This window comes from Lissotriton vulgaris, chromosome 2_1 (assembly GCF_964263255.1).
Source record: "Lissotriton vulgaris chromosome 2_1, aLisVul1.2, whole genome shotgun sequence".
Taxonomy (NCBI): Eukaryota; Metazoa; Chordata; class Amphibia; order Caudata; family Salamandridae; genus Lissotriton; species Lissotriton vulgaris.
The window spans coordinates 1,974,835,736-1,974,854,023 of record NC_141687.1 but is presented as its reverse complement, the minus strand read 5'-3'; the positions used below and the strand labels follow the sequence as shown (position 1 = coordinate 1,974,854,023).

The 18,288-nt window shown below is 49.0% G+C and overlaps 1 protein-coding gene across 3 annotated transcripts in view; it reads left to right on the top strand.

Annotated features, from left to right (window-relative positions):
• Positions 1 to 18,288, top strand: part of MAN2A2 (mannosidase alpha class 2A member 2) — a 668,437-nt gene that overhangs the window by 227,981 nt on the left and 422,168 nt on the right. For all 3 annotated transcript variants that reach the window (XM_086958183.1, XM_086958182.1, XM_086958181.1), the window contains 2 exons: positions 4,012 to 4,214; positions 5,796 to 5,978. In XM_086958183.1, coding sequence (XP_086814309.1) covers positions 4,012 to 4,214; positions 5,796 to 5,978 — 386 coding nt within the window. The remainder of the gene's footprint in view (positions 1 to 4,011; positions 4,215 to 5,795; positions 5,979 to 18,288) is intronic.

The window sequence follows — 18,288 nt, the reverse complement described above, 5'->3', positions numbered from 1 at the left end:
AACCAATACATACTCTTGGAGCACTTCCACATGGTCACTCTACACTAAGTACTCCCGTTACTCCAGCAAGGCGACTACCTAGCAACATTAGACCTCAAGGACGCATATTTTCACATACCTATACATCCAGCTCACAGGAAATACCTCAGGTTCACAATAGAAGGTCAACATTTTCAGTTCAAGGTTCTCCACTTCGGGGTAACCACAGCCCCGAGAGTATTCCCAAAATGTCTAGCAGTGGTAGCTTCCCACCTCAGAAGGCAACACTTCCACGTGTTTCCATACCTGGACGATTGGCTCATAAAAGCAAACTTTTACACGCAGTGTGCACGCCATACATCTCAGACACTCCAGCTGCTACAGAGCCTGGGGTTTTCCATAAACTACCCAAAATCGCATCTACAACCCTCCCACAAACAGCAATATCTGGGAGCTACAGTAGACACCTCAGTAGCAAAGGTATACCCAAATTCAGCCAGGATAGCCAACATGCAAACTCTCATTCAAAAATTTCAGCCACAAGACTCTTTGCCAGCTCGAGTGTTCATGCATCTCATAGGCATGAAGGCCTCCTGCATATTCATTGTCCCTCATGCCTGACTTCAAATGTGTCCACTGCAAGAATGCCTAGCACGGCAGTGGAACCAAGCTCAAGGACAACTGAAGGACCTAGTGTTGGTAGACAGTCGCGCTTACAACTCTCTGCAGTGGTGGAACCCACAAAACCTTTCCAAGGGGCGACTGTTCCAAGAGCCGTTCCACAACTAGTACTAACAGCAGACCATCACATACAGGCTGGGGAGCCCACTTACTCCAATACACAGTCCAAGGGCTTTGGACAGTAAAACAAAAGAAACTGCATATCAACCACTTAGAGTTTCTAGCAATATTTCTGGCACTAAAAGAATTCCAAAAATACTTGTACAACAAGGCCGTGTTGATCCGGACGGACAACATGACAGCCATGTACTACATCCAGAAACAAGAAGGGACACACTCTCCACAGCTGTCCCACTTAGCACAGAGCATATGGAGGTGGACAATTCCAAGAAACATTTTTCTCCTAGCAGAACACCTGCCAGGGAAAGACAACCAAGTAGCGGATCTGTTAAGCAGACACAGCCAACAACTACACGAATGGGAGATTCACCCCCAAGTTCTCCAACCATTATTCCAGAAATGGGGGCACCAAGAAATAGATCTGTTTGCCACAAACGAAAACTCAAAATGCCAGTACTTTGCCGCCAGGTTCCCACATCCATTGTCACAGAGCAATGCGATATGGATGAACTGGTCAGGCAGATTTACTCCCACATGGGCAAGACAGCCATGGTACACAACGCTCCTGGAACTCACAGTAGTTCCCCATCAAAAACTGCGCCTCTCGCCCCATCTTTTAACTCTGAACCATGGAGAAATCCAACATCCAGATCCCAATCAGATGAACCTAGCGATCTCGCTCCTGAGGTCTTAGAGTTCGGATACCTTAACCCCTTTGATGCTGATGACTAGCTCAGCTCGTCATCACCCACGGGTGTCGTGTGCTGATGACGAGCTGAGCTCGTCATGGTGCCACTAAAATGGCAATTTCCAGCACAGGGGGGGGGGGGAAACGCCTAGCAGCCAAGTGGTTAACTTACCTCCTGATTGCATGCACATTATCAAGGAGGCAAGAAGGCCAACTACTAGAGCATGCTATGCAGCTAAATGGAAAAGATTTGTAATCTATTGCAATAATAACCAAATCAATCCATTGGATGCTTCCATCCAAAACATCATCTGTTACCTCTTGCATCTTCAAAGATGCAATTTAGCATACTCTTCATCTAAAGCTACATCTTGCTGCTATTGCAGCATATCTCCAAAATAGGCAACACCTTTCCCTATTTAGGGTACCACCAATAAAGGCTTTTATTGAGGATCTTAAAAGGATAATCCCTCCAAAACACCCACCTTCACCAGTCTGGAACTTAAATTTGTTACTTACCAGACTTATGGGTCCTCCCTTCGAACCACTCCACTCATGTGAATTGTAATTTCTAACATGGATTTCTAACATGAAAGGTGGCATTCTTGATTGCCATTACCTCCCTCAGGCGAGTAAGTGAGCTTCAAGCGCTAACAATTCAAGAACCCTTCCTGCAAGTACATCCAAATAGGGTAGTACTTAGGACAAACCCTAAGTTTATGCCAAAAGTCATCTCCACTTTCCTTATCAATCAATCAATAGAATTGCCAATTTTCTTCCACAACCCACAGTCAGTAGCAGAAAGGGCCCTACACACACTAGATGTAAGGAGAGCTCTGCTATATTACGTTGACAGGACTAAATCATTTCGAAAAACAAAGCAACTGTTTGTTGCTTTTTCACCACAACATAAAGGTAATCCCATCTCAAAATCAGGAATAGCCAGATGGATAGTTAAATGCATTCAGATATGCTATCAAAAAGCTAAACACACTCTAACAGTTCCCCCAGTTCCCACTCTACGCGCAAAATGGGGGCATCCATGGCTTTCTTAGGGAATATTCCCCTTGAAGACATATGTAGGGCAGCAACATGGTCTACCGTACACACTTTCACTAAACACTATTGTGTAGACATGCAATCAAAGCAGCAAGCTGCTGTAGGCCAGGCTGTCCTTAAAACCCTCTTTCAGACTGCTGCAGCTGGTACAGATGACCACCGCTACAGTCTATGCACAGATATGAATTCAGCAGCCCACATGCCTCGAACGGAATATGCTACTTACCAGTATGCATCTGTTCTTGGCATGGAGGGCTGCTGACATTCATATCACCCACCCTCCACCCCGGTGCCTGTTGCAGCTGCAGTATTCTATCTTTCAATATTATCTTTTGTATGGCCATCTCTTATTTTGCTGTACTCCATCTCTGCCACAATGGCGAAAAACAATCTGAGAATGAAGAAGATGCCCATGCGCACTGTAGTCCAGGGGAGGAGTCACCTATCTCGTGATACTTCGAAGACTCTTCCAGGACAACAAGGTGCAATCATCCGGACACAACAGTGTGGCGATCTATGCACAGATATGAATGTCAGCAGCCCTACATGCCAAGAATAGATGCATAGTGGTAAGTAACATATTCCTTCTTCTCTTTCAGGAATGTACCATGCCTTCACCTCTATTTCCAGTGAAGCTCTAGGCAGATAATTACCCATAGAATGGGTGGGTTATAGCTCTAGTGCTTGGCGTGGAATTATTGAGGATTAGGTGTGGGAGGGGTCTCGGGGAATGTATTTTACTTAAAGCGAAAAGACATTTTAGAATGCAAGCTTTAAAAATGGATGCAATACGAATGTGCCTTTTTTGGGTTAGCACAGTTGAAATGGAATGGATGCTTTTTTACTGGACCTTTTTCTAAGGAATCTTTTGAATCCGTGCAAGGCATTAAAACCCTTAAAAAAATAGGAATTTTTTAGATTGGATGACTTTTGAAAACACAGACTGTCTATGTTTTTTTGTACATTTGTGTTTACTTATCTTTGCCAACGTAGAAAACATTGGATCTATAACGTGCTATTTCTTAATGAAGAAATGAGTATTGCCTTTGCTATTTAACATTCATGCCTGGTGCTTTAGATGTACATGAGTATTGTTACAGCTTCACTTGCATTTGCTTTTAACATAAGTCATTGACTAATTGTAATGATTTTAAAGTAGGGATTACAGTGGTAAATGGAATCACATCCATTGTTACGATAAAAAATTGCCCTTTGTAATATTTTAGAATGTTTCAAAAGGACAATGTAATCTACCTGACCTATTTGGGGTAAACAATGCAATGGTTGTCAGATTGAGAAGGTGCTGGCCTTTTTGTTACATAATCATTATAGTACAAGTAATTGAAAATAAATATTACTAGTATAACGGGGGCAACAACTGGAAGCATGTCTCTTGTAATTGTAAATGTGTTTGTAGTATGTGTTTAACATTGCTCTACCATCCCCTTTGGTTCAAAAGCTAACATTTCATGTATTTCACAAAGGCCCAATTTGGTACACTTTCTGATTACTTTGATACAATCTACAAGAAGATGGGGATCACACCAGGCTCAAGACCACCTGACTTCCCTGTAGTTAGTGGAGATTTCTTCTCCTATGCTGACCGTGAGGATCACTACTGGACTGGCTACTTCACTTCCAGACCTTTCTACAAGAGTCTGGACAGAGTGCTGGAATCGCACCTCAGGTAGGAGGATGTTATTTGGCCTATTTTAATCCGCTGAATTTATATTTAATTCACAGAATGTGCAGTTGTCTAGTTAAATCACATTTATTTGAATCCATTACAAATTTAATAATTTTCCGATAAGCCTGGAGACTGTTTAAAGTATGTAAATGATCAAAGAACACTGCCCTCTTAACAAAAGCCATACTGAATGCTGTACGCACCGTTTGCAGCTAATGATCACCCGCAAAAAAAGCTATTGGTAATCAGAATGTGCAGCTTCCACCAGCATTTAACAAGTATACCCACAATGGGGTGAGAGGCGCACTCTTTTTTAACTTCACGCTTACTGTATATTAAACCTATTTAGACAAGGGTGCTACACTATAAACATGTGTTGGCTCCACATGTGTGTACCTATTCAAACCCTGAACAGGATCAACCTGCTCTAGTGTGCTCTGTACCTAATGAACACAACGTTCACAATATTTCAAATATTGATTATTTTCAAATTATACTCGTTATACAATAGTATCAGTTTGTAGTATACTGATATTTACTTTTTGTTTCATAACATAATTTTTTAGCTTTTTCACATGCATATTTTTCATATGCATAACATTCATATGCTATTTCATTACTTGCAATAATTGTCCATATTATTTTTACTAATACACATTCTCCCATTGAAACTTAAATTCTTCTACAATCATTGCATCATAACTACTGAACCATATTTAATCTCTGGCCCAATGCATTTCGGAACGCAGGTTCCTTCCTCAGGGGCTGTATTCTTAATTATGGTAAACAAAGTTTCCTTCAGTATGACTGTTAACTCGATAAATGGTCAGGACAAAACATCTGCCTTCTCTGCAACCGTAAGAAAAATTGCTGAAGACCTTCCTCAATACGTGGGACTACTTTAGATTCGCGTGTATTGGCCCATTATCGGAGTTTCGCAACCCTGATCATTGTTTGTACGCCGCAGAGACGGTGATTGAAGGTAGTAGGCTCAGATTACACTTCCCCTGACGCTTTGTAAGAGAAACGCTGCTTGCACAATGATGAAACACATTCCATTTCTATTGGAAGATAGGCAAGAGGAAGCTTCAAATAAACAAAAACCTTAAAGAAATATGATGACCAAACACTCGTCGTGCAGTCACTAGAAATGCCAAACACCTGCTTTTATAACATACTGTATTTTATGCAATGGAAACATTAAATACATTGAGATGAAGTATTGTGGCTAAACAGTGATAAACTCGTATCTGGAAGAGTGCCGGTTGGCTTAACAAATCCAAGAAATTCTGAATGAGGAATTGTAAATCTAATCTTGCATGAGTGCCCCAAATATTTCATACTGAGCCTGCATATCAAATTGAGCTACTAAAAATTGTAATTGTATAAGCATCTGTTTCACACACGCTGCCTTCCCTTACTTCAAGACTACAGTAGTGGCAGTAAAAGATAGGGTACTCATTGTAAATATTAATCAATGCATAGCGCCGGTGAACTTGCTCTAGTATGTGATCACTCTCAGTGGATTGGACAGTGCAATGTAACATAAAGATTTATTGTATTTTTTTATGTTTGTCATAGGGGAGCAGAGATCCTGTACAGCTTGGCTATCAATCATGCTCGACATGCTGGCATGGAAAGCAAATATCCGCTGTCTGATTATTCATTGTTAACTGATGCACGTCGCAACCTTGGTCTGTTCCAGCACCATGATGCCATTACTGGCACTGCTAAGGAAGCAGTAGTAGTCGATTACGGGGTGAGGTATGTACAGAAACTATACTCATTAAAGAGCTAATTTGAAACTACAACTCTTCCATCAGCAGAGCTTAAATGTTTACCTGACTACTATATCTACTTTTTATGTAGAATATATCTGCCTGGAGTGTGCACCCTTCAATAATACCACTCATTCAAGATTCCCTCAATATACTCCAAACGAGGTATGCACTTACCACAAGATGTCTGTCTGCCTTGCATGTCTCGGGCAGAAAGAATGAAGGAAAACATTTCACTCTATAAAATTAGACTACGGTCAAGTGAATCTGAAGCCCTAGATTATTTAAACATGTTCCATATAGTTTTAAAGAGCTTCAACCTTTGTACCCGATTTAATAGTCCCAGAGTCGGTTAGAAACTTCAGAAACCTGCTATCTTACCTTTTTAGTAGCTCAGGAAACACAGAGGGCCTTTAAATTCTACTTTATCACTGAGGAATAAAGTGGATAAAAGCAAACTATGGTCTAAGTTGGGTGTGACACAAAAAAGTGTCATCTATTTTCACAGAAACTGACTGTATCTGAAGAATCTGTGAATGTCTTTGTAGCACAGTCAATAGTCTAATTGTTGTTCCTCAGGTGGTCACAGTAATGCATTAAAGTTGTAAATGAACATATAGGTAAATAGTTCATGGATATTTCAGTAGTGGGTTAATTAGGCATAGCTAAAAAGTGGAATTAATAAACAAAAACATACCTTTTGCATCATTGTATCCTCCATAGATTCCCATGCTTCAATTATTCCCTCTAAATATGGCAGGAAACAGGTTAGTCAGTGTTAACATCGCAATATTTCAGTTTAGCAATTAAAATGAAAAACAATTTAATAAACGCAGTACGCCTTCTTTCGTCTTTGCCACTTGTTCCCAAGGCATCTCGTACTTGAATGTACAACACTTCGAATCTCTAAACCCATTTTGGCCTCAATAGTAAAGCTATTCATTATAAGACTGGGCATTTTATTGTTCATGTACAAATGTGATTTGTATGCTATAGGTATCTCCTTCATTGAAATTGATGTAGGTATACCCAGTTGGTTCAGTGACTTTTCGGATCACTGGGTTAGTTGTGTTGACACGTGTGTATACATGTCTGGAAGCTACCATGTCAGCTTGTACTTAAAGTAAAATATCAGTATTTTCATATGTCCAGTGTTGCACTGAAAGTCGGGTCTAATTAAGTCGTAGAATGTTTTTACCCTTTCTGCATAATTCAGAATGTTAGTTCTGCCAAAATGTAAAAATCCCAAAATGGATTGTAGTCCCTTCAGAGTTGTTGGAGGTTGGAGCAATGCAAATTTTTCTAAAAAATGGGTCGCCAGGCTTTTGCCTTCACTTGATAATTCATATCCCAGAAACAGGACACTGAGGTGGACTATTTTAGATTTTTTTTATTGAATTTGTAGCCCAGGTAAGCAAACCCCACTATTATGTTATTTACTCTTGCCAGGTGTTCCATTAATTCATTGTCCGACAGATAAATATCATCTTCATAGGACACTGCCTCCTCATCAATACTTTGAAGTAACTCTGTTACTCTGGCTGAATACAGCCCAGGCTATTCTTATACCCTTGAGGTAAATGACAAAATTGACCCTGAGACCTTAGTGCTAAAAATGCGGTCAAATATCTACTTCAAGGAGCTATGTTCTGGCAGAAAAAACATTTGAGATGTCCAGCCTTTTTTTTTTTTTTATATATTTTTCTTTGCATTTTATCATGTAACAACAATACAGTCATGTCATCATAGGTTAACACACCCCGCCCTCCATCCCCCCCACCCACCTAGCCTCACCATTAAAATCAGTATATTGTTATTCATTGCAGACCATTTCACTAGCGCTGTCTGGGCCCAAGTCAGTAGTGCCATATTAGGTTGCCTTTCGGTGCACTATTGTCTGTGGACACGCCTTTCCCCAGTGTCCAATCTCACAGTCCCCCATCAAGGCCATGGTATTTCCTCCATTTGCTCCAGACTCTGCCAAATTTCTTGGGGTAACCCCGTGCCTTATACGTGACCCTTTCGGCTGCCATATAGAGATCCAGACCTCTCCGCCACTCCTCCATCTGTGGTGTCATGCCCACCCCCCATTTCCTTGCCACGTCCCTCTTGGCTACCGCCAGGACCAGGAAGATCAGTTGCGGGTGTGCGAGATCCACATAGTTGGTCATACCCAGCAGGACTAGTTTAGGGTGTATTGGCAGGGAAGTTTCCACACCTCTCCCAGTTCTCTCAGAATCTCCACCCAGTAGACCTGGATCATCGGACAGGACCATATTGTGTGGTAGAAGTCCCCCCTCTCGTCCGCATCTTAGACAGTTCGTATCGCCTGCCTTTCCCATTTTGTGTAGGCGCACCCTATCAAAATAGGTCCTATGGAGGACATTGAATTGAATGAGCCTCAACCGGGATTTAATAGCTACTTCCCATGGATGCATGAGCACAGTATCCCAGTCTACCGTGCCCATTTCGCCTACATCCCTCTCCCACTTACTTCTAAGGGTGCCCAGGTCATCGGGCATGTTATTCATAAGAGTCTTATGTGTTAGCGATACCGCCCTCTCCAGTATTTGTCCTTGTAGAAGGCGGCCCTCCACAGGTGCATATTCAGGGAGTGTGCCCTCCAGGATCTCCTCCGCCCGCCAAGCATGTCTCAGTTGTGCATATTTAAAGTATTGTGTGTGGAGCAGGCCGAAGTCTGCCCTCAAAGCTAGGAATGACTTCAGTTCCCCCTTTGCAGTCACTTCTCCTAGCGTTGAGATCCCTATGTCAACCCACCTCTTGAACCACTTCAATTTATTCAGTTCCTGCAGCCAGGTACAGTGTGACAGGGGTGTTTGTCTGGTGGGTCTCTTCTCCCAGCCTGTGGTCTTAGTTGCTCGGTTCCAAATCATCAATGTAAGTCTAGTGGCAGGCAGCAGTCTCCCCCTCCCTTTGCCCCCATATAAATAGTCATTGTAAGGGCGGGTGCCCATTGAGTACCTCTCTAGTGCATACGTGGGGTGCGTGGCCGGGGCGTGGAACCAGTCGTTGATGGCCACCAGGTGTTCTGCCCAATAATAGGCCTTGATGTTGGGAAGTGAGATCCCTCCACTGTATTGGTGTCTCTGCAGGGTCATCAGTGCTACTCGAGTTTACTTGCCTAGCCAAAGAAAAATGCGCAATTCCGCATTTGTTTCCGTGAACACCCTTTGGGGAAGAGGGTAATATTCGTTTTGGAATGCATATAGGAGCTTGGGCAGCGTCATCATTTTAAACATGGCCGCACGACCTAAGAGTGTGAGAGGTAGGAGCCGCCATCTGTTCGAGTCTTCTATAAAATTAAGCACTATCCGTCTGATATTCTTGTCGTAAGAGCGACCCCTGTCGATCGTCACATACACTCCAAGGTAGGTAAAGCCCTCAGCAGTCGTCTGTAACCTTTCTGGGAGGTTCGTCCATTGTTCCTGACCCCGGGGATCGTATAGAACTGACTTATGCCAGTTGATCCTGTATCCTGCGTGGGCTCCGTATCTTTCCTGCTCTGAGAAGAGCACCGGTATCGTCGTTTCTGGGTGCGTTATGTATAGGAGGACATCATCCGCGTAGAGGGATATTTTTTCCTCCGTGGTATCTAGTGGCCCTAGCTGAAAACCTCTAATGTCCGTTGTTAGAAGGCGACCTCAGGGGAGGGCAGGGAGTGTACCTGACCACCCTGGGACCCATCTCCCTAGGTACGAAGACGAGCGCTGACGGGAGACTTCTCAGGGGGAGAGTCTCGAATCTAGGATCGTACACACCACACGACAAAGACACCACACCGTAGCTTCTTGAGAACCTTTCTTTATCTCGTGATTTAAGGGATCTTTATGATCAGAGGAAGCAAGTAATACAAGCAGAGCAAGAGCTCAAAGAGTCTCGGTCAGGGTAGGGGTAGCGGGACAGTCTTATAGGATCGGTGTCAATATTGTTGCGTATCCGACGCACAGCTCTCAATCCTCGAGCCGGGGGATACGGGCGATCTTTCAGGGTCCAGCCGGACCAGGAGGATCAGGGAGCCGCGAGTCACTCAGCAGGGCTTCAAGAAGAATGTTGGAGGTCTTACGATCTTCAGGGGAGCCGCGAGTCACTCAGCAGGGCTCAGGTGTTCCAAAGTTGCAGGGGAGCCGCGAGTCACTCAGCAGGGCTCAGGTGGTTTCCAGCAGAAGTCCTTCTCTGCCAATCGAGCCGCGACCACGTCAGCAGGGCTCTCGTTGTTCCAGAATCGAATCTCACGATAGTCCCGGAGCATCCCCAGTTATAGGGCTGTTCCCCTTTGATCTCCGGAGTTCTGGTCTGCAGGGGTCTTAGCACCTGGGAGCCGCTTGTTGGGGTTTCCTGCCACTCGGCTCTTTGATCCATTCATGTCAGGTTCGGGAGGAGTCCCAGACACACAGTAGGCGTGGAGCCAGCCCTCCGGGTGGCTGGAGGGGCGATCGAAACCCACTTCTCGAGGAGAGATCGGAGGTGTGAACGATACTGCTTCTTCCTCTCTCACTCAAGGGGGGTGCTCGGTTCTCCAGCCAGGGTGGCGCCTCTTGGCCTAGGCCGCGCTGGTTCGGCGGCCATCTTAGGTGCCGGGAAGTGGGCGCACAGGTACTACGGGCCGGGAAGATAGAGGCCTGGACGGGGAAGTCCGGGAATGGTCATGGGTAGCATGGAGGGAAGGGTCGGTTAGGCTGGGGGACTCAGGGTTTTGTTGTGGGGTAAGCTTGGAAGGGTGTTGCTACGGGTCAGGGAGGGCCACGCCACGAGGCCGGGTCTAACATGCGTCCCTCCCAGCTGAAAGTCGGGGAGAACTACCCATCCTCTTGGGGGTTCTCCTCGCTGAGGCGGAAGAATCTGGAGAGGCCGTCAGCGTTGGCGTGGTCGGTACCAGGGTGGTGCTCTACCGTGAAATCCATCCCCTGGAGGGAGATCAACCATCGCAGCAGTTTGGGGTTCTCACCCCGCATCTGCATCAACCACCGCAATGGTCGATGATCCGTCTGGACGCGGAAATGGGTTCCAAACAAGTAGGGCCGTAGCTTTTTGAGGGCCCAGACTACGGCGAACGCTTCTCGTTCGATGGTGCTCCACCTCTGTTCTCTGGGGAGCAGCCTCCGGCTAATGAAGGCTACGGGCTGGTCTAGACCTTCCTCATTCAGTTGGGATAGTACGACCCCAATGCCGTGTTCCGAAGCATCCGTCTGTACCACAAACTCTTTTGAGTAGTCAGGGGCTCGTAGCACGGGTGCAGTACACATGGGTCTCTTGAGGGCGTCGAACGCCTCTTGGCAGGCAGGAGTCCACTGCACTTTCTGGGGCTGCTTTTTGGACGTTAGCTCTGTGAGGAGACCTACGAGGCTGCCGTACCCTCGGATGTACCTCCGGTAGTAGCCGGTGAGGCCTAGAAAGGCTCGGACCTCTGTTTGGGTGGTGGGTGGTTCCCAGGCTTGGATGGCGTCGATTTTAGGCTGCAGAGGGGCGACATGCCCACTTCCGACCTGGTGCCCCAGGTAGACCACCGATCCTTGCCCGATCTGGCACTTGCTGGCTTTCACTGTGAGGCCTGCCTGGCGCAGGGCCATTAACACTCCCCGGAGGTGCCGGAGGTGCTCGCTCCATTCTGAACTGAAAACCGCGATATCCTCCAGATATGCGGCACTGAACTCTTCCAGCCTGGCCAGGACTTTGTTTACCAGTCTCTGAAAAGTGGCCGGGGCATTTTTCATCCCGAAGGGCATCACGCGAAAGGGATAATGTCCGTCCGGGGTGGAGAAGGCGGACCGCTCCTTGGCTCCCTCTGTGAGCGCAATTTGCCAGTATCCGCAGGTCAAATCAAAGGTGCTGAGGAAATGAGCCGACCCGAGGCGGTCAATAAGCTCATCTGCGCGGGGAATGGGGTGAGCGTCGGCTCGGGTGACTGCATTGAGCCCCCAGTAGTCCACGCAGGACCTCAGTTCAGGGGCGACACCAGGGGCCGCAGCTTTCGGGACCAGCACCACTGGGCTGGCCCAGGGGATGTCTGAGGGTTCGACCACCCCCAAGGACAACATCTTCGGCCTGGATGTAGGACCGGACTCGATCGGGGACTCAGTAGGCTCTGTATCGCACCGGCGGGCTGTCTCCGGTGTCCACGTCGTGGACACACCAGTCGGTGACCTTGGGGACGAGAGAGAACAGGTCTGAGAACTGCCCCAAGAGCTGGCGGTAGTCTTCGCATTGCTGGGGAGTGAGGGAGGAAGAGAGGTTCACTCCTTCCACAGAGCCATCCTTCTCTTTGGTGCTCAGGAGGTCAGGGAGAGGCTCCGTTTCCTCTTCCGCCCCGTCATCTGTGGCCAGTAGCAGGCTCAACTCCGTCTGCACGAAGTGAGGCTTGAGGCGGGTCACGTGCAGGACCCGCAGGGGGTTCCGGGGGGACTGGACGTCCACCAAGTATGTGACTTGGCTTTTCCGCTCAATCCCCTTGAAGGGTCCCGTCCACTTATCTTGAAGGGCGCAAGGTTTTACTGGGGCCATGACCCATACCTGCTGGCTCGGCTGGAACTCGACCAGAGTGGCATTCTGGTTGTACCAGCGCTTCATTTCTTCCTGGCTCGCCTCCAGGTTGGCCTCTGCCAGTTCTCGGAACTTCCTAGTCTGATTTCGGAGGGTCAAAATGTACAGGAACACCTCCTGAGGAAGGTCGCGGGGTGCCGTCTCCCAACCCTCTCGGACCAGGCTGAGGGGCCCCCCGGACAGGGTGTCCGTACAGTAATTCGATCAGGCTGAACCCCAAGGATTTCTGGGGGACTTCCCGGTAGGCGAACAAGAGGCAGGGGAGCAGGACGTCCCACTTATGCCGGAGGGGCTCCTCTAGGCCCATGATCATCCCCTTTAGAGTGCGGTTGAACCACTCTACTAGGCCATTTCCTTGATGGTGGTACGGAGTGGTTAACCAATAGGACACTCCACATTGCTGCCAAAGGGAGGTCATGTACCGGGAGATAAAGTTCGTCCCGCGGTCGCTCACGACCTCTCGGGGAAATCCTACATGGGAAAAGATTCCCATCAGCGCCCGGCCCACCATGGGGGCCGTGACGGTGCGTAGGGGGATGACTTCTGGGTATCGAGTGGCATGGTCCATTAGCACGAGGATGAAACGATGACCTTGAGATGTCTTGGGGTCCAGCGGCCCCACAATGTCAATTCCGACCCGCTCAAAGGGGGTACTGACGACGGGGAATGGTTGGAGGGGAGCCTTGCGCTTCCCTCCGCTTTTTCCACTAGCCTGGCACGTGGGACAGGACTTGCAGTGGGCTTCTACGTTCGTTTTCATCTTGGGCCAATAGAAGTGCGTGACCAGGCGGCTATACGTCTTGTCTTGGCCCAAGTGGTCTGCGAGGGGTACATCTTGGGCCAAGCCCAAGAGGAAGTTGCGGAAGCGTAGGGGTACCACCAGCACCCGAGCTGACCCTAGCTCCGCTGACTTTTGTTCGCTGTACAGGAGGTCATTTTCCCAGTACAGCCAGCCTGCCGCCTGGGCTTCGGCCTGTTGCCGGGGCCCGATCAGGGACGGACAGGTAGCTTGTTCCCGGCAGAACTCCTCTCGGGAGGGGCCCCCCTATTGGCGCCACTGCACCAATTCGGGCAGATCACCCAGCTCAGTGATCTGTGCCGGGTCTGGGTGTATGGCTTCGTAGTTAGCGACATCCTCTCCTCGTGGGGAGAGGTCGGAGGCCTATGCTGGATCGGCCCGGTCGCCATCCACAGGGGGAAGGCTGGCGTTGTCGTCCTCGATTTCTCTGTCGGGGGCCAGTCGGGCTGCCATAGATCGGGTGGTGGCGCACACCCACTCGGGAAGACACATCATCCCGAGGTGGGTTCGGCACTCGACCTGCTTCCATGGAGAACTTTCCAGGTCGTTCCCCAGGAGGCCGTCCACAGGTTGGGAGGTCCGTACCGCTACTTTTAATTTGCCTGCTACTCCTTCCCATTCAAATGGTATCAGGGCTACCTTACACAAGCTCTCAGTTATCTGCTGAAATCACAGGGCACAGGACATTGGGAGGATCTGGTCTTCTCGCACTAAATGGCTAAGGACACCGGTGATGCTGGCTACGGTGTCACGGAGGGCCTCCACTCGGTGGCCGTTCACTATCACTGTCTGGCGGTACTTCTTGGTGTTGGGGGGCAGGGTGTTCCCGGGGACCATCTCTCTATCTCCCAGGGATACTAGGGCCATGGCAGCAGGTTCCCATTCCTCGGTGTCCTCAAACTCTTCCCCTAGAACTACATTCGCTATCTGCCTAGCCGGGGGAGTGGTGGTAGGGATACGTGGGGCCATGGGGCACAGGGGATCACTGGCGTAGTGACCGGCCTTCTGACATCTAAAACAAGTGATGGTCACTCGGTGCGGCCTACCCGGGGGACCGGCAGTGGCGGGTGGAGGTGCGGGGAAACTAGTCTGTGCATTTCCCGGGGGGCTACGCTGGGGACCAGACTGGGCATCCCTGGGTCCTCCTTGGTTTCCCCCTCCTCTCTGGCGGGGTGGCCCTTGATTGGTGCGGGGATAATCCCCTATGGGGCCCCGGGAGACCCGGGTGTTCACCCAGCGATCCGCCTCGACGGCCAGTTTCTTCGGGTCTGCGTGCCCGTTTTTGAGCTCTCCCTAGCGAGAGGCACTAGGGCTGCGAGCGCTTTCATCTGGAATCAATTGCTGGCATATTTAACTGTCTAAAGTGTGTTTTTTAAGCTGATAATACCGCGTTTTTACAAATTGCACTTGGGGGTTCTAAATTCAAGTTTTAATTGGGGAATTTTACAGGCACACTGACACCTCTCTCTCACGCTGAATTTTCCTATCCCTGCCTCGCCCTGCCGTCTTTTGTATATTGCGGTTGGCGGCGGCGGGCGCCATCTTAGGTAGGGCTGGGGGTGCGCTCTACTCGCGCCGCCCTCCCGCCCTCCCAGGCTATTTAGAGCTGCTACTGGACTTCCTCGCTGCCCGTTTTTGAGCTCTCCCTAGCGAGAGGCACTAGGGCTGCGAGCGCTTTCATCTGGAATCAATTGCTGGCATATTTAACTGTCTAAAGTGTGTTTTTTAAGCTGATAATACCGCGTTTTTACAAATTGCACTTGGGGGTTCTAAATTCAAGTTTTAATTGGGGAATTTTACAGGCACACTGACACCTCTCTCTCACGCTGAATTTTCCTATCCCTGCCTCGCCCAGCCGTCTTTTGTATATTGCGGTTGGCGGCGGCGGGCGCCATCTTAGGTAGGGCTGGGGGTGCGCTCTACTCGCGCCACCCTCCCGCCCTCCCAGGCTATTTAGAGCTGCTACTGGACTTCCTCGCTGCCCGTTTTTGAGCTCTCCCTAGCGAGAGGCACTAGGGCTGCGAGCGCTTTCATCTGGAATCAATTGCTGGCATATTTAACTGTCTAAAGTGTGTTTTTTAAGCTGATAATACCGCGTTTTTACAAATTGCACTTGGGGGTTCTAAATTCAAGTTTTAATTGGGGAATTTTACAGGCACACTGACACCTCTCTCTCACGCTGAATTTTCCTATCCCTGCCTCGCCCAGCCGTCTTTTGTATATTGCGGTTGGCGGCGGCGGGCGCCATCTTAGGTAGGGCTGGGGGTGCGCTCTACTCGCGCCGCCCTCCCACCCTCCTCACACACCATATAATGTGCATCCCGGCCAGACGGCGCAGCGGGCTGGCGCAGCGGGCGCGCCGGATGCGCGCCGAAGCCGCGCCTAAGCCAAGCCCGTCTGCGCCCGTCCGCGACCGGACACGGCCCAGGGCCTCAACCCCTGGCCCGGCCGGCAGACTCACCTGGAGCAGGAGCATACTACTACGCTGTGCTACAAATATTTGCACCTCTGGGCTCCATAGTGTTAGAGTAGGGGAGAACGAAGGGTGTCGGCACTGCCAATTCCGCTTCAGCACAGCGACAGTAGACAACAAGAGTTGCAACCTTTTACTGTCTTGTGGCCTCATCAATGTCAGATCGCTGAGCTGTCATAAACATGATGTTTATGATCTCCTCATCGATAAACACCCTGATCTGCTGTTCATCACAGAAACCTGGCTCGACACCAACTCCGAGCCAGATATCGTACAGGCCTTACCAGAGGATTATCAGATGGTGCGCCTGGACAGACCGATAGGCAGAGGAGGCGGAATTGCGATCGCCTTTAAACGACATTGGGCTTGCAAACTAGAGCCAATTAGTTTGGCAAACTGTGAGGCGGGCTCTTTCACCATAACAATTGACGGAAGCATGACTATAAAAGGTCTGCTTGTCTATCGCCAACCTGGACCCATGGCTAGATTTAAAGGCAACCTTCTAGAGTGTGTCACTGAAACAGCAATAAGAAGAGACAAGTTTCTGCTGCTGGGTGACTTAAACACACATCTGGAAGATCCGCAAGACAAAGGAGCGATGGAGTTCCGGGAAGAACTTCACACCCTACAGCTAGAGCTCAAGGGGCATCTCCCAACACATAACCGTGGGCATCTGTTAGATCCTATATTTGCCAATTGGGAGGATGTCCTGGTGGCCTCCCCAGAACCCCTACCCTGGACAGATCACTTTTATGTCCCATTTGTTATACACCTGCCTAAGCATAAAGTAACTGCTCCTGCCCCTCTCAATTACCCCCGTCGCAGGTGGGCATGTTTTTCCTTGCCAGAGTTCAACAAAGCTCTCATCGAGGGTGGGCCCCCAGGAGGCAATGATGTGGCAACGGCCAGCAAATTACTTAATGACCGCATCACTGCTGCTCTGGACTGCACAGCCCCATTAGGCCGGCCAACAAAAGATGTCCACAGACATAGAACTGCTCCCTGGTTTAGCGATGCGTTGCGCTGCGCCAAAAGGGAATGCAAACGAGCAGAGAGACAATGGAGAGTGGCTTACGACGATCGGTCGAAAGAGGCCTATCTCATTAAGAGGCGCACCTATCATAATAAAATCCGGATAGAGAAAGCCACATATTATGCAGACAGAATTCAGGGGGCAGAGAACTCTGCCAGGGAACTGTTCAGCATATATAAATCCTTGACCACTCCTAAAACCTCCACTCAAGAGGATGATTACTCAGTAGCAGCTTGCAACCGCATTGCTAGCTACTTCGGAGATAAAGTGTCCAAAATTTATTCTGCTTTTCCCGAAATCCCTCCTGCAGCGGAAGAGCCTGCAGACCTAGCAGAGATGGAAGACGATCTACATCTGCTTCTCAACTTCACCACCCCCTCACAGGCAGAGTTAGTTAAAATCTGCAGATCTGTTAAATCCGGTTCCCCCCGGGACCCTGCATCCCCAAAAAGGTTGAGTGACAGTCTGGAGACCCTTGAACCCTATATCAGGCACGTGCTGGATGTCTCTTTCCGATCGAGCTCTATACCTGAGGACTGGAAACAGGCTGTGGTGCTTCCCCTCCGCAAGAAGCCCAACATTAGCTTCGAGAAGCTAGACAACCTACGCCCCATCTCTCTGCTGCCTTATTTTTCTAAGGTAGCGGAGAAGGTGGTAAACAAACAGCTTATGAAGCATGTGGAGGAAGGCAACATTCTTCACCCTACCCAATTCGGGTTTCGGCCCCGTCATTCTACGGAATCTGCCCTTCTTAGGGCCACCGAATCCCTCAGACAGGGTGCAGACGAGGGACAAACCATGGCTCTAATCCTATTAGATCTCAGCGCTGCATTCAACACTGTAGCACATTCCATCTTGCTACAGTGTCTGAACAAAGGAGGGGTGAGAGGAGCAGCGTTGAAATGGATTTATTCATTTCTCACTGGCCGAGGCTTCCAAGTGAGGCAGGGCGACCACTACTCTGAGCGAATTTCTTTGGACCAGGGGGTGCCGCAGGGCTCGTCCCTGAGTCCAACACTTTTCAATCTTTATGTCGCTCCTATCGCCACCTTAGTAGAGAGTCACGGCCTCCGCTTGGTGTCTTATGCCGACGACACGCAGTTGGTGATCTCCCTGTCGCGTGCACCCAGTCTCTCGGCGGACATCTTCAGAGCTTGCATGCAAGATCTAGCTGCCTGGATGTCCGCCAACTGCCTCAAGCTCAACGGAGGCAAGACTGAGGTGCTGGTCGTGGGGGGCTGCCAATCAGCGTGGACGTCGGCATGGTGGCCATCCTGCCTAGGTCCAACACCCTCTCCGTGCCAGAAAGCAAAGAATCTGGGCATCTGGTTTGACACTGATCTCACCTTTGGCCCCCAGATCAATCAGGTGGTTGGATCATGTTTTGGGACCCTTAAAAGCCTCAGGAAGACTTTGAAATTTTTACCCGTGAA